At 39.7% G+C, this 17130-nt stretch overlaps 1 protein-coding gene and 1 pseudogene across 2 annotated transcripts in view; one reads left to right on the forward strand and one right to left on the reverse strand.

Moving 5' to 3' along the window:
* The window catches only part of LOC309719630, a 109127-nt pseudogene extending 107688 nt beyond the window's left edge, over positions 1–1439 (reverse strand). The window contains exons 1-2 of the transcript XR_014280679.1: positions 1391–1439; positions 508–548 (exon numbers count right to left, since the gene is read on the reverse strand). The product of XR_014280679.1 is annotated as an uncharacterized misc_RNA (transcript). The remainder of the gene's footprint in view (positions 1–507; positions 549–1390) is intronic.
* A 9784-nt stretch (positions 1440–11223) lies between these two features.
* LOC309692300 (L-rhamnose-binding lectin CSL2-like) lies at positions 11224–16356 on the forward strand. The gene is made up of 9 exons (XM_082510654.1): positions 11224–11278; positions 11516–11548; positions 14456–14551; positions 15002–15137; positions 15207–15316; positions 15404–15448; positions 15560–15692; positions 15785–15888; positions 16092–16356. Exons 1-9 carry the CDS (start codon positions 11248–11250, stop codon positions 16106–16108), a joined length of 705 nt encoding a protein of 234 aa, XP_082366780.1. The 5' UTR covers positions 11224–11247; the 3' UTR covers positions 16109–16356.
* The last annotated feature ends 774 nt before the right edge of the window (positions 16357–17130 follow it).

The raw sequence follows: 17130 nt of genomic DNA on the forward strand, positions 1-17130 counted from the left end.
CAGCATAGAAGCTCAGAGACATACAGATATACAGAGAGAGATGTTGGAACAGTTTAAAAACTTGAGCATTTGTAGAAAAAACTTGTAGAAAGTCTCGGCTTCTGGTTTTGACTTCTCCTCCTATACCAGCAGAATTGGCAAAAGTACAGACATTCAGTATTTAAGCAGAAATGCAGATACAAGTGTTGAAAAATTAGCTCTTTGGAGTATGTTTCTACCAGCTATTTTGGTACAAAGCTTACTGAACTTTTTGCTATATTAATGTAACAATCAAATAATATCAGTAGATGGCAGTAAAAACTTTATAATTACCACTGTCATTCCTGTTTAGGTTATTGATCCTAAATGTTGCATTGTTGAGAATAAAGAGAGATCTATGCTTTGTGATATTACGAAGAACTGTATTATTTATTATACTGACATCTAGTAGTCTATTTACTGAATTCCTGAACAGCATATTATAGTTCATCAGTTGGATGACCACAGTTCCTCCCAAAGCTCCAAAATCTGAGTCCCATTCTGTCTGCCATTACAGTAGGTTTCCACACCTGCATTTCCCAACCCCCTGAGCCATTGTCGCTCTGTAACCAGAAGGTCGCCGGTTCGATCCCTGGGCTCTCTGTCCTGGTCGTTGTGTCCTTGGGCAAGACACTTTACCCTACTTGCCTACTGGTGCTGGCCAGAGGGGCCGATGGCGCGAAATGGCAGCCTTGCTTCTGTCAGCCTGCCCCAGGGCAGCTGTGGCTACAACTGTAGCTTTCCTCCACCAGTGTGTGAATGCGAGAGTGAATGAATAGTGGTATTGTAAAGCGCTTTGAGTGCCTTGAAAAGCGCTATATAAATCCAATCCATTATTATTATTAAATAATGATAATCATCATCATCATCAAGTAAAGCAAAAATATCACCAGTGTGAGCGTTCGGTCTCTACTACTGTGGCAACATTTGCAAATGTTTAAATAAAACAGTGAGTGTCGTTTATAAAGAGCAAAAACAAGGTTAAATAAATACTTGAGTAAATGATTCATCTTCAGTCCAATTTTATAATGAATATTGTTATTTATATAGTTTAATCAGCTCAACTGTAATAACTGCATTTATTTTAGGTGCATATGTATGTAAATTAGATCATAACATTTGATGTTATTATTATTACAAGACACCAAACAATGTCATTAAAAACAACATTCAAATTATATTCACAAACTGAGACTGTATTCAGCTGATCTTTCTCCAAACTATTATTTTTTCAGTGCCTCATTGTTTCAAATGCTTCATCAATAAGAATATTATCAGACTTATTTCGCTGATTGTACTGGATCCTGTGGCTGCAAAACATGTTTTTGATTTTAAAATGAAGTATTAATGCAGGAAAAGTTGAACAGCTCACCATGAGAAACTCCATACATCATCAACAACAGTCCAACTACAGCTTCCATGTTTTCTCACTGCTGATTCAAGCAGCAGCTGTCAGACCTTTACTCTCAAAAACAAATGTATGTTTTACTCTGAACAGACTGCAGTGTGTCCTGTTAGCCTCAAAGGAGTTCAAACACTGGCAGGTTTTACTCTGTTCTGGGTTTTTTCGTATACTGAGAGAAAACAAGGAAGTGACATCAGTTGTTCTTCTCCTCTTTTTAGATTACAAGAGAATAGAATTAATGGACTGTGAAGAAAAGAATGAAACATTTAACATTTATTTTGAAAGACATTTTGAGACTGACAGCTTAAGTTCCTGAGAGCCCTATGTTTCTGTATTAAAAAGAAATTTCCTTTAGATGACAAAATAAGTATAAATTTAATTGTTTTATAGTTTTCATCTTTAAAAACCCTCCTTCTCTTGTGCTGTTTTGTAGCAGTGTATATACTTGAGACTGTTGACTTTCTCTCTGTCCTGCACTGTCTCTCTTTTTCTTTCTCTCTGATTGTGTAATAAAAGTATGAACATGTATTTATAAGTTACACTTGTGTTTGAATCCTGCAGCTTATCACACATTTGATTTCCATGTGTGACAACTGCAAGTGTCCAGAGTGAGGACAGACTGCGGGACCCGCTGCTGCACATCATCTGTGAGGCTTTGCACCCCTGATGATCCACCAGGACAAACTCAGCAGTGTGTGAGGAAGAGGAGGAGGAAGAGCCAGCAGCAGCTGACAGATGGAAAGAATAGACAGACTGTTCCCTGTTTGTGAAGGACTGCTAGAAAAGTTTAACATAACTAATTGTCTGTCCTGAATCAGTCTTAAGAGGTAATGTTCAAATAATTTTATCATCCAAGTGTTTTCAGTGTGGGAGAAAGTACTCAGGGCCTTCAAGTTACACACTATGAAAGGCAGCAACAAGTGTAATATTCAGAAACTTAAAGTATGTATCAGCAGCAGAATGGACCTAAAAATAAATGTCCATGTTTGTTTGAGTTCTATGAAGCTTTGAGTATTTTGGATTAGTAGCACTGCTGTGTTTGTTGCATCATATTGCTGTAATTGTTTATATGCTTTATATATTCTGAGGTAAGTTGATCTATAGTGTTACATCATATTCTATAAGGATGTTCTGTGTTTGTATACTTTCTGCCCAGTTTGACCCATTTAGCAGATGTCAGCCTGTTTAAGGCTCTGATATCTATTCTGTATGACTTAAAGCAGTTATGACATGGTCTGATTTTCACACCCAATAAAGGAATATTTCATATATCAGTCTACTCTTCATTTTATCAGAAACAGTTATCACAGCTCGTACATTTTCTTTTTACACATATATGTAAACATTGAGCCAAATTTAGTAATGCCAACATAATAACTATATAAATATAAATAACTGCAACTTTACTGAAGCTAGAGTTCACTGCTGTAATAACTAATAATGATTAATATAATAATAACTGTAATATTGGCCATATTATATTTACATTACCAAAGTGAGATGACTTTAGCTTCATTAACAAAATTAGCTGATTGTTATTTATTGGCTAATCTTAAAATGACTGTTCAGTACAGAAATTAAGCCCAACAATCATGTCTCAGCCTCGGATACTTTTCAAACAAAGCTCATACAAACAGATGAACAAAAACATTTTCTCCTTCATTTCTGTCAAACAATGCTGTATGAAACATTTCCAGCGGTGAGTATCATGGTTGCCATTTCACAAGCCTCGCACTTTTGGCCCTCTCGGCCTTTGACGTACATAGACCGCGAAGGCCGCGTCCTCCAAGGATGCAGACCCTGAATTTGGACACGCCATGTCTCCCCAGTCTCTGTCTTGAGGTCAGTCGGTGTGTTTCCTGTTTTACATTGAAGGTCTTTGTCTTATGTCAGTGTATTCTGTTTTGCTTCCTCCCAGTCTCATTTCATCTGATTAATGTTTCCTGTTCCTTGCCTCAGCTCACCGTCCTCAGGTTAATTTGTTATTTCTAGCTTTTCTCAGTATAGGTTCTGTTAGCTTTGTTTTGTTTGTTTATCACCAACTGTAAGTAAAAGCTCACTCTCAGAAAAGTCAGTGCCTGTACTTGGGTCCTTACTTACCTCTCTACATGACCTGATCATGACCGTGACAATGTTACTGTCAAGGTTGGTTAGGTGAAGGACTTAATTGCAAGACTTAAAGCTGGTTGAAAGTAAAAGGGGGTTTATTTACAGAGGAAAACCAGGTGAAATATATACATATAAACAGTACAGCAGGGGAAGAGGGGCTCCGGGGAAACCAGGGGAGAATGTCCAGTGCAGGGAAATATCCACACTCCTCTTTGCATTGTCTGTGACTACAAGCACTCCATATATATATATATATATATATATATATTAGGGGTGCAACGATACACAAAATTCACGGTTCGGTTCGGTTCGATAATTTGGTGTCACAGTTCGATATATTTTCGATACAAAAAAAAATGTTCATGCATTTTTAATTTGTCATTTATTAAAATTATAAATATATATTTTAACTCAAAAGTACAGTTTTTAAATTTAACCCTAACCCTTGTGCGTGTTTTTTATTTTGACAGCGAATGCGCACCTGCGGACCACTTATGTGCAGCCCCGGTAATTTAGCTCGTATAGTGCGTGTGTAAAAGCAGCAGGATATATATCTTAGTTCTGCTGAGCCAAATAAGACAGGTCAGGGTGAAGAAGTGACAGCCAAAGAAAAGCTTACCACAAAACGGAAAAGTTATGACAAATCAGACTATAAGGCAAAAAGAAAGTGCAGCTTTATGGTTCCATGGACAAAAGAATTTCTGTGGCTGCAATATGACGAGCTATATAACCGGGGCTGCACATAAGTGGTCCGCAGGTGCGCATTCGCTGTCAAAAAAAAAAAAAAAAACGCGCACAAGATATGAAGTTGCAAAGTGTGTTTGCATACATAAGATTTTCTGGAGGAGGACAGACATTTGTTTAGAACTCTTAAAGATGTCGAAGAAGCAAGCTCCCTTAAGCAATAACTTTGGTGTTCCTCCACCTCCAAAGAAATGTCAGAAGGAGTCCGAACCACAAAAGAAGCACGTATTCTCGGAAGAGTGGTTGCAGGAGGTGAGCTGGCTTCAAACAAATGATGAACGCACAGAGATGTGGTGCGGAATGTGCCGTGAAAATCCCACTCTAGCGGACAAAAACAGTTCTTTTTATATGGACGCAAACGCGCGTTGCAACTTCTTATCTGGTGCGCGTCTTTTATTTTGACAGCGAATGCCACATGCGGACCACTTATGTGCACCCGTGTAAATAACATAATGTTCTGCCGGGTGTGTTGTTGGTTTTCTCTCGATTTCTGAGTCGACAAGCGCCTTTGTTACTGGGACCAGTCATTTTAAGAAAGGCCCCCATTAGAACCCATGAGAAATGCAAGAAATGCATTATTGCTCAGTCTGCAATATCTTTCCCAGAACAAACACCAATTGCAAATAACATACTAAAAATAAACCTGAAAAATCTGTTTAGAACAGCGTACTATGTTGCAAAGAGTGAACTACCACTGGCAAAATTTATCAGTCTTTGCAAACTTCAAAAAGCAAATGGCCTAGATCTTGGTTCCACTTACCTCTGACCCGTGACTTCAGTGGAAATTTCAAATTCAGGATCTGACACAGACTGATTCATGTCCTACACAGTTCTTACAAGTTCATAGAAATTTCTGTTCAATTAGAACCAAGTATTTGAGTTGATGATTGTAATTTTTATTAGAGATGGCACGATACCACTTTTTTATGTCCGATACCGATACCGATATCATAAATTTGGATATCTGCCGATACCGATATGAATCCGATATAGTGTTTTTTAATCAACAAAACTGTTTTTTAAAATATCTTGCTGCATTTTGCAAGTCTGCAAGTTCATACTCAAGTTTAAAACAACAACTACACTAAAGCTATTCTGTTATACCTGTATACAAAAAAAATATTTCATAGTTCAGCAATACTGATCAATCTAATAAACTTAGACCTACACCATCCTCCCTATTCTGGTATTTTAAAGAGTACTTAGCGTAAATATTAAGCAACCTAACTAATAGGGTTCCAACTCCCAGCAACAACAAAAATAAATAAATAAAAAATAGGGAACCACCCCTCACGCGCCACCTCATGATGCTTAATCGACGTAATCAACCTTAATTTGATGCAGTGTGAAAAAAAATGCACAGAAATCAATTATTTTTCAAGAAATATTAAATAGATTCAACATCTTTCTTCAACAAAATTGCAGACTGCACAGATGGTACCTTCCCAAAGGAAAAAGTACTATAGCTTACTAGGGTATATATATTAGACTTAATAGTCACTATATACAGTAATTGACTTCTATTCATTTTACATCAAATTAAAACTTTGTGTGTCAGATAATTATTTATTAAAAGCTAGACATTTTAAATGAGAATAAGAAAGAAAAGTATGTCTTTGTGCCCCCTTTTCCCTGTTAATGCCCTATTGGCCCCCCTGGCTAAACTTTGCTAGATCCGCCCCTGCACAGTTACCAGCGTCAGCTACGTAGAAAAAGATCCTGGTGTAGAAAGAAATATTAAATAAATTCTAACAACAGCTTATCAAGCTTAAACGTGCTGCTGTTGTTCAGCCGCTGGTTTCCTCTTTCTGGTGCAAAGTGGGCCAAAAACAAAGACGGACTTGCGACAGAAAAGCCGATCAGCTGATCATTTAGGCAGTTTCACGATTGAAGTAGCAGCCGGAGAGCGAGAGGCAGTCGCTCGTTAAGCTTAACGCAGGAATGCTTTACAAACATTCAGAGATGGACTTACACACTTGCTTTACTTCTCTCGGGGATAACTTTGTCGGAGATGAAATGCCGGGTTGCTAGCGAAGCTCCACATGCTATCCAGACCACCGACAGGTCCTGCATGCCACAGCCGCTCTATCACGTGATGCATACTGCTCCGACATGCTAACGTTCTGAGGTGAGTTACGGCGTGTTGCAAGTTTTGTGAGGTGCTTTCGTGATATTTAATGGATCGGATTACATTTTTTATTTTTCTCCGATATCCGATCCAGTCATTTAGGTCAGTATCGGACCGATACCGATACGTAATATCGGATCGGTCCATCTCTAATTTTTATACAATGTTGTAATTTGTTTTCAACAATTTTTTGATTAATGTTTTGTTTCCTTTACAATATTATACTTTAATGTATAATATTGTAAAGGAAACAAAACATCAATCAAAAAATTGCTCTCTTTTTTATTCGGGCTACTTACATTTATTTTGGGCTACCAAAAACTGAAGAGTCCCTGCCCGAAGGGCTACCAGGGATTTTGAAATTTTGAGAGCCCTGAGATATATTTATTTTTTTAATTACTTTTGTTTCAGCAACATTAAATTTAAAAACTGTACTTTTGAGTTAAAATATATATTTATAATTTTAATAAATGACAAATTACATTTTTTTTGTATTGAAAAAATATCGAACCGTGACACCAAAGTATCGAACCGAACCGAACCGTGAATTTTGTGTATTGTTGCACCCCTAGTATATATATATACATGGTGGTGGCTAACCAACCGGACATTGTGGTGGTAGACAAACAGAAGAAGACGGCCATAGTGATCGATGTAGCGGTTCCGAATGACAGCAACATCAGGAGGAAGGAACACGAGAAGCTCAAGAAATACCAAGGGCTCAGAGAAGAGCTCGAGAAGATGTGGAAGGTGAAGGTGATGGTGGTCCCAGTGGTAATCGGAGCACTAGGTGCGGTGACTCCCAAACTTGGCGAGTGGCTCCAGCAGATCCCGGGAACAACATTGGAGATCTCTGTCCAGAAGAGCGCAGTCCTGGGAACAGCTAAGCTACTGCGCAGGACCCTCAAGCTCCCAGGCCTCTGGTAGAGGACCCGAGCTCGAAGGATTGACCGCCCGCAGGGGCGAGTGGGGAATTTTTTTTTTTTTTAATATATTTATTTCATCTGATCTCTGTACGAGTGATGCAACAGGTTTGAGCTCATCAGACTTGTTAAAGTCTGACAAGTTCAGCAGTGTTGTTACAGATGTGTGTTTGTGCACACATGTGTGCCTTTTATAATGGCAGATCATTTCCAAGTTGTACACTAGATTACTAATGACCACAATAACAGAAACAGCAGTTTGTCTTTGGGGTTTAAACTGATCTTTTGTTTGGTGATAAGGATACGTTCTCCAAGAAAGTTGGTGAGTGTCATTTCACAGAATAGAAGCACAGATATTTGCACACTATGCTTGTACAGACTGTACAAACAGGAAGTGTTTGTCTGTGATGACTCAATGACCTTGAATTGCCTGTATAAATGTTTTATTTCATTTTAAATGTATCTTCGGGCTTCTTTTTGTTTCCTTTAGCACTTCTGTTGAAGCTGTTCCTCGAACACCTCCAATGCTGTCTGATTTTGTGATGTTACAGCATCACGTTGCTGCTTTGTGACTGAATTAGTTCTATGAAGATTTTTAGGCACAATCCAAACAACTGGTTCCTTGTTTTTACTGTCTGAAAATTATCACCCATTGTTTTAAAGAATGTTTACTCACGGCGGTTTCAATATTTGTTCTGTCAGCAGTGTTATCTTTTAAGGTACATGAGTGATGTGCTTGCTAACAGAGCCAGTGGCCAGCAAAGGTTGTTCTGCATTTATCCTCTAAATGTACATAAATAAATGTAACTAAATAGGGTTCTTGACTGTGCCCCACATTTTCTACAAAAGAAAAAACACCTGGGTTGTAATATGAGTTTTTTTTATACTGAAACTTGAAATGCATTTTTAGTCATGAAATAACCAGGAAAAAATAATGAAGTTTAATAACCATTGTTACATAAAATATCCCAAAAGTGTTTATGTGCATAGTCAGACACTAAAGAGTTGCTTTCTCCAGACTTTGCACAGAGCACTGCATTCATCAGATAGAGAAGGACTGCCTGAACAGAACAGAAGAGAGTAAAGTTTAACCTTCAAAAAATGCTTTGGAAGATTTCCCACATTTAAACCCCAAATTAATAACAATGGATTGCATTTATATAGAGCTTTTTGAGGCCCTCAAAGCACTTTACAATTCCACTATTCATTCACTCTCACATTCACACACTGGTGTGTGTCAAGCTACAGTTGTAGCCACAACTGCCCTGGGGCAGACAGACAGAAGCCAGGCTGCCATCGGCCCCTCTGGCCATCACCAGTGGGTGAAGTGGCTTGCCCAAGGACACAACAACTTAGACTGTCCGAGCCGGGGCTCGAACCAGCAACCTTCTGATTACAAGACGAACTGCCAACTCTTGAGCCACGATCGCCCCTTTGAATTAAGTAAAGCAATTAAGACCAGATAGATCACGTATTCAATTAAATCTTGGAAGCATTGTAAAACAATTATTATCAGAGGAAGTAATGTCTTTGTGATGGCGGGTGTAGAAGAAAGAAAAAGCCAACAGACCATCCCTTTCATACCTGCACATGGCCCCTATACTTGAAATGATAACCTTCTAGAGGCCTCCCCTCATGTGACATGATAAAGAAACCACTGACAGTTGTCACACCTGTCAACCAGTTATTACCTAATAACAACCAGTTATTAGAAGCACTTCTTTCGTCCTGTCTTCCTCCATCTTAACATCTTTGGACGTGATTTCTGTGATTGCTGCTACTGTTGTGCATGTTGAAATAAACTGGCATTGACATGTTTGATGGGTTCATAAAGAGTTTGTCCTACCAATATAAAAATATAACCATTATAAACCAGCTAAACTGCACATGCAGACCAATGGTTCTGTTGTTTAACCTGCTCTCACAGACATACATGGGTAGATAATAGACAAAAAAAAATGTCGCCCAGTAAACCTGATACAGTACAACAGCACAAGCGACTGGAACCTTCAAAATGATCATACAGTGGCTGCTGCAGGACAAACAGACAGCCAAGTGAGATCCAAAACAAAGAAGTTTCATTAACATTCCCACTTTTTACATTAAATATAGGGAATTGTTTTCGATTAGTCAGTATCACGAAAATGCATCATAGTAATTCTGAAGGATGTTATGTGACTGGTTTTGGTGTTTTGTTAGCAGGTTTATTCAAAATGGTAGGGAAGGATTTGCAGGAAATGTTTTACCAGAGGTGAGGCATGGCCTAGTGCAGAAATGATAATAAAGTTGAATTTGATTACAGATTTGTTTGTTTTTAAAATATTTACTATTTTGAGGAAAAGTAGGTAGTTGAAATCATATCATTATAAATAAATATCACACTCTAAAAGAAGTGTTGGAAGCGCCACGTCCGGTGTGGCAGACGTGTGGAGTTTGTAGAAAGGACCCAAAATGCAGCAGCTCTGGTGCAGGTGAGTATTTATTGAACAAAAGTGGATACAAACGGAAATGGCGAGGGTGAGCATGAACTAAGAAAACCTAAACTGGAAAAACTAACAGAACTAACCAGAAACCAAGATGCAGGGAGGTACGAGGAAATACACAAAGAGACGGACAGAGAGACGCAGGGAGACCGAGGGGAACAACACAGACGGGTGAACACACACTATAAATACACACACCAGTAATCAGAGGATGGGAAACAGGAGGGAAACACTCGGAGCAAAACAAAACAGGAGCACTAGAAGGTCACAAAACAGAACACGAGTCCAAAACCAAAAGAAGACAAAAAAAGAAACACACTGGGGCTCAAGAAAACAAAGTCCAAAACAGAACAGGGGTCCGACAACACTGGAGCCCGAGGGCCAACCATGTGGACGGCAACGGCGGCGACAAGCAGGCAGTTCAGGGGGCCGACCGTGCGGACGGCAGCGGCGGCGATAGCACTGGTCTGGGGGCCAGCCGTGCAGAAGGCAGTGGCGGCGACTCAGGCGAAGTGGGTCTGGGGACCACCCACGACGGCCATGGCGCCCGACCAATAGCCTGGAAAGTGGCCGGTTAACAGCAGACCCAGACAAGGCTGAACCAGGCGACGTTGAAGGCGAAGACACGGAGGCTGGACCAGGCGACGCTGAAGCTGAAGCTGAAGCTGAAGCTGAAGCCGAAGCCGAAGCTGGACCAGGCGATGCTGAAGCTGAAGCAGAAGCTGAAGCTGGACCAGGCAAGGCTGAAGCTGAAGCAGAAGCCGAAGCTGGACCAGGCGAAGCAGAGGCTGAAGCTGGACCGGGCGAAGCTGAAGCTGAAGCTGGACCGGGCGAAGCAGAGGCTGAAGCTGGACCGGGCGAAGCTGAAGCTGAAGCTGGACCGGGCGAAGCTGAAGCTGGAGCTGAAGCTGGAGCTGAAGCTGGACCAGGCGACGGCAAAGCTGAAGCCAAAGCTGGACCAGGCAACGCAGAGGCAGAAGCAAAGGCTGCTGCAGGCGAGGATGATGAAGCCGCTGCAGGCGAGGATGAGTCTGAAGCTGGACCAGGCGAGGGTGAAGACTCGGAGGCTGGCGGCACTGCTCCGGCCCGGGTCGACACCACTGATGCCATCAACACCGGTGTATCCGAGCTGTGGGGAAGAGGTGGAGGAGCTGCGTGGGGCACCTTGGCAACTGGAGGTGGTGGACGAGGTGCGTGAGGAGCCAGCAGGCAGTCACAGGATACGAAATTTTCCATCAGATATGTATCTTTTTTGAGTTTGTGTATTCTGTTTGTCTTTGGCGTTTATCTAAGGTGAAATCCTGTTTCCTGTTTCAGGATGTTGCACATTACGAGAAATAATTTGGCATCTTGCCTTAGTCAAACAGTATAAATAAATCAGGTCCCTGGTTTGCTGCACCATCGGCTCAGCTCTTCACTGAAACCAGCTCTAACACCATGCTGTCCTCCAGACTCAGCAGCACACTGTGTGAGTACAAAAAAATCTTTCCACCCAAAAGGTTGTTCTTAATGTATCATTTATATGATTTTTGTTTGATCAGTAAGTGGTGTATTTAACATCCATTTTTTCTTTGGGTTTTCTTTATTGTCATTTGTGTTTTGAGGTAAATTAAAGTCCATCTGAAACACTGTTAACTTAATACAGAAGATAAATGAATAAATCAGCTGTAGTTCATGCACCATCTAACACTTTTTTGTGTTTCAGTGCTTGCAGCAACATGTGTACTCATGACTTCAGGTAATTGTTAAATGTTCAGCAATTTTTTATCCAAATGTGCCTTTCTTTTATCCCAATACTTTAGCCACACTAGTCATTTAAACCCATTGTTCTGTGCTTTCACTCAAGTACGATGGAGTGTTACGACCACATAAAAAGTAATATTGTTCACTTTGAGATTACAGTCAAAATTTCAAAATTAAATTGCAAATGCTCAGCACTTACTGTGTCTGTGATACAACATCCACCCTCTTTACTGCATGGGGCTGTGTCCATTGCTATCCTTACATCTGTTCATTGTATTTCTTCTTTTCTCTCAAAATGAACAATAATATTTTTCTTTTTGATGTGGCCCTAAGACTCCTTCATACTCCAAGTTTCTTCCAAAGAGGTACCCTGGATTTGCAAATTGGTTATGCTTTATGTACAGTATGGTGAATTTTGTGCTGTGTGAATACTTGAATGTGATAAGCCACTAACAACAAGAACCTCTGATAGGTTTTTAGTCCCATTACCATTAGGGATTAATCCTTTAGTTAAACTCTGGAAACTTTATTTGATTTATTGAGGTCTTGAGTGATAGGAACATTTCAGTAACCAATAATAGTTCCCTGTGAAACTGATGTTAAATTAGTGGTAGTAGCTTTTGGTAGTCATTAAAACGGTAGGGACACGTCCCCATTGTCGCTACCATAAGTTACTTCTGATTCACCTGCATCATGCTCAGCCATTTACATTACACATGAGACTTACTCAGAATTCATTCAAGAAGAACACTGATACTGTTGGGATTTATTTTATTTATTTATTTTTTATTGTATTTTTATTTATTTTACCTTTAAGGTTAATATCTCACAATTAGCATCACACATTTTATTCTTTACTGCACACAGTGTATTGTAGAATAGTTAGTAGAATAATAGAATAGTTTGTAGAATAGGATTCACTCTGATACTAACAGACTCAGCCCCCTTCACAAGAATGTGGATGGGGTTGTGGTACCCACAAGACAAGGCCATATATCAGGTGCTGTTATGGTGTTGGGTATAGACCAGGGGTATAGGCAACCTTTCTGATGACGTGTGCCATCTAAAATTTCCTCAGAAGTCAGTGTGCCATATGATTGCATTAGCAATAAATTTAATAACGCTCTATATTAACAGTTACACAATATATAGAACCACTTTATAGAATTATATTTGTTCGGAGATGTTTGCAGCTATCAGCAAATAGTTATCAAGTATTTTGAAACAAAAAAAAATAAAAAAGACACTTTTTATCCATAACAAGAACTCCATAACAGCAAATGAACTGTACAACAGAAAATGCAAATGCTATTCATGGTCTCCTCACAACAATGATAAGAAAAATAAACTGGGCCAATATGGCATGTTTGTTAATACATTCTAATCTCTGGTCTCTCACTCAGAGACACAGGTCTCCGAGTGTCCAGCATTCAGACTGCACTCTTCATGTGAGAGAAAATCTGTTCACATAGATATGTAGAGCCAAATACTGGCCTCTGCAATGTTCTGAAGACAGTTAAACTTGTCAGATAGTGATGTCCAGCAGGTGAAAATGCAAGCTCCATGAACACACACAGCTGTGGATTCCAGCTGCTTTGATGTTGCATTAACTGGCATTAACTCAGCCAGTTAATGCGAGACAAATCTAGCTGCTCATTAAAGCTTTCTGGTTTGATCAGAAAATAAAACGTGCTTCATCCTAGCTGAAGTACGGGACAAACTGTGTTCCTTTTCACCTCAATACGCATAATATTTTCTCTGAATACGGGACGATTCCGTCTTTTTACGGGACGGTTGGCAACTCTACTAACTAACCTCATGAATAAAATAAAGTTCACTATCAGTAACATCATAGCACCCACCCAGCTGTATGCTAGCTAGCATGCAGTACGAGTTATTGTAACTGACTGTAAAAAGTCAGCACAACAAAAATAAACTCCACCTAAACTTGGTTTATATCTGACCCAGATAGACTGCAGGTCATAACTTCTTACCTGTAGTTCAGTTCACCTGACACTCGGACCAGCAGCCGCTTCGGTCTCTCCTCCTCCTGCCTCCCCTTTCTCTCATCCACCTGCTGGTCTCCACCACTTGGTAATGTTACTGAATCTGTGGAAGCCCCGCCATATCCGCCACCAAACAACTGAGTTATTTTCACACACCGGCCAGCATCTGGCCAATCCACCACCTTTCATTATTTATACCGTTACAAAAAAAAATCATCGGTCCATAAAAATGGAAAATCACCATCGGCCCACTGAGCAAATGCCCAGTATGCCCGATGGCCAGTCCAGCTATGGTTGTGCCATCAGTTAACCCTTCGCGTGCCACGACTGGGTTGTCTATACCAGGGTTGCCGACCCCTGGTATAGACCTATGCATTCCTATGCAAGAAGGTAAGAGGTGGTTGCCATGGTAATGGGTGAAGCGGCATCTACAATAAGGTGATGCCGAGAAAGTTGCAGCGGAAGAGATGTGTGCTGGATCTCAGCCAAGTGAGGAGAACTGTGACTTTCCTCCAACTTTTGACCAATTGCCTTAATATCCTGTTTATCACACATAATAAAAAGCATTTACTGTCTGGGTGTGGGACGTTATATTTAACGAGCAACTGAGCGACTTTTTTTCTAAAAAGCGACTAGAGACAAATCTGGCGACTTTTTCTGGTGTTATTGGAGACTTATTTATGATGACTTTTTGACTTGAAAGCGCGTATCGCTCTTACTCTCAAACAGCAGCAGGTGCTGCCGTGGGCACCTCGCCCGTTCCAAAGCGCTATAGCGGTGCTATATTTTATATTCGTTCATATTTGCTTTAGGAGCAAACAGATGAATAAAGGCCCTACTGTAGTATGCTTCATTTATCCAAGACTTACTAATTATGGAGTTATTTTCCATTTCAGGCTTTCCTAGAACTGGTCCTTTAGCCCACTTCCCAGTGTCAACAGAGAGGGTGATCACCTGTGACAGCTTCGACAGTGTACAACGCCTGAGCTGTGGTAACATGAAAATAATCTCTATGTTTAAGGTTTTTTATAGCTCTTTGCTATCACTCAAATATAAACCCAGTTGTGAGGTAATCTCAATTCTTTCTCATTTCCAGCAGGAGACGGCTTCTCTGGTTGTAAACAGAAGTCTGATTCTATGTCTGTAAGATAATTAGCTTACCCCCTGCAGATCTCTGACCTCAGTAAACACTTTGCTGAGGAGGATAACCTGTTAAGGTTTCAGTTCTTTTTGTGCTTTATTTAGTGAAACTACAGTTTATGCTTGTGACTCATATGATCTTTCAGATTCAATGTAATACCCCAGATCTACAGAAATGAAGGCATTCTCTGATTATTGAAAAACATAAAGAGCCTTGGGTTTTCCTCTTGTGCTGCACACCTTATGCATTTCTCATGAGTTCCTCCTTTTGAACTTTCTTTCCCATGCTTTCTGTAAAACAGAGAATGGGGTGATCATTGTGCAATCAGTTCTGTACGGAAGGACAGATGCAGAAACCTGCAGTGTGGGGAGACCTGCAGAACAGCTTAAAAATACACAATGTTCCCAGGATGGCGCCCTGAAGGTTGTCAAGAGCAGGTACACAAATCTGAGCACTTTATATCAATCATTAATTGATCACTTTAACCCACCTTTGTCTCCCTGCAGATGTGATGGTCAGAAGGTATGTGAAATAAATACAGTCCTCTTCCATACTTCTGATCCGTGCTACGGCATTTACAAATACGTGGACACCACCTACGCCTGCTTCCCAGCCAGTAAATTACATCTGTAATAAGAAACTAATATTCAGTCAAATCTGTGAATGTACATGTTTCTAATGTTCCTTGTTGTCACTTTGTCAGTCCACAGTGTGACATGTGAGGATTCTCTGGCAAACCTTCAGTGCGGTGAGAGCACAGTTCCTCTTTCTTTGTGTGTCTCTGGATTCATCTGATAAAGATACAAATGAAGTTAAAGTTAAATACGTGTTTAAATCTTTAATGTTTGCTCTTCATCAGATGAAGGACAGGTTTTACTTATTCACAGAGCTGATTACGGACGTCATGATGCAACTACATGCTCTTTCAATCGTCCAGCCTCTCAGCTCCAAAATGTCCAATGCTCAAAGCAAATAAACAAAGTAGCCGAGAGGTACAGTTGCCGACTCTCTTTCTTCAACCTTATATCTTCTCTTCACAACATATAGTTGGCCTCTGCCAACTCACTTTTGCCTGAATCCACAGCTGTAACGGGAAAAGCAGCTGTACTGTCAAAGTGAGCGGCTCTGTGTTTGGAGACCCATGTTATGGCACCTACAAGTACCTGGAGGTGGCTTACAGCTGTCACTGTAAGTAATTCAGATTTGTTTTTTTTCCTGCTCTTTAATTTTAGCATTTACAACAGCAAAAAGTTAAGCACATTCAACATTGAGAGGAAAATGTGAATCTGCTCTTAGACACCGTGCTTTTAGGTGGTTCAGGAAAAAACACTGATTCTTTTCTAAAACACTGTAGTTCGGTATTGAAACTCTGAAATAAAATTTTCTTTCAGTTGCAGATGAAAGCTGAATGCTGCTGAATGGAGGAAATCACTGACATCAAATACTATCAGCGTCTATTATCTTTAAATAAATTGTGTAATGAATCAATTATTAATCAAAAAGATCAATCAATATCCAGTGCAACATATGGTCAAAAATATAAAGACAGGTACTGATTTTACATGCATATCAGATTTATTCAAGACATGTCAACTTGGTCTGTGGTGTCTAGATATATTTGGCCTTTATTCTAAATGTAAAACTGATTTAAAACTGATTGCCTTAAATATTTTTTTCTGATTCACTCTTAATTTTGCCTTCAATAATAAAATAATCACAAACTGATCAACTGGATGGTGTGAGCTAAATGTGACAGAGGTCTGACTAATTTCCGAAGTGAATGTTGAAACGGTCGGGTGTCAAGGTAAAGTGAGAGGAGCATATTGTCATGATATTCAGAACCACAAAAATTCAGCTCTCAAAATAAACAACATTTATCTTTTTATCATTAAGGACACCAGGGTCATTACTCCAACAGTACTCATAGTTTGATAGTACAATAACACACATTACATGAAATGTGAAGTTCTGTTAAGTTCAGTTGTATTTATAAAGCACCAAACCACAACAATCAGATGACTCCCTGTGAGCAAGCACTTGGCGACAGTGGGAAGGAAGAAGTCTCTTTTATAACAGAAAGAAACCTCCAGCACAACAAGGCCCAGAGAGGGGTGGCAGTCTGCTGCGACTGGTTGGAGGTCAGGGACAAAATAAAATGTTGCAGCTGAGGTCTACTTTTGTCCAGTGTTTGTGTTCAGTATGAATTCTGAGAAAAGTTGTTCTGTTATCTAAAACATACAGAAACATAAAGAAATCATTCTAAAATATTTTTATCTTCATCTAAGGTTGATGCAAAAAAAAAAAGAACAAAGATACTTATACAGTTTGTAATTTATTTTATTATTTTAGATTTTTTTCTCATTTTAAATCTTTAACAAAATCTCCACTGTTTTGTTAAAACAGTGTTTCCCCACTGTATCCGCTCTTTTT

Source organism: Aulonocara stuartgranti, assembly GCF_965226115.1.
Source record: "Aulonocara stuartgranti genome assembly, chromosome: 2".
Taxonomy (NCBI): Eukaryota; Metazoa; Chordata; class Actinopteri; order Cichliformes; family Cichlidae; genus Aulonocara; species Aulonocara stuartgranti.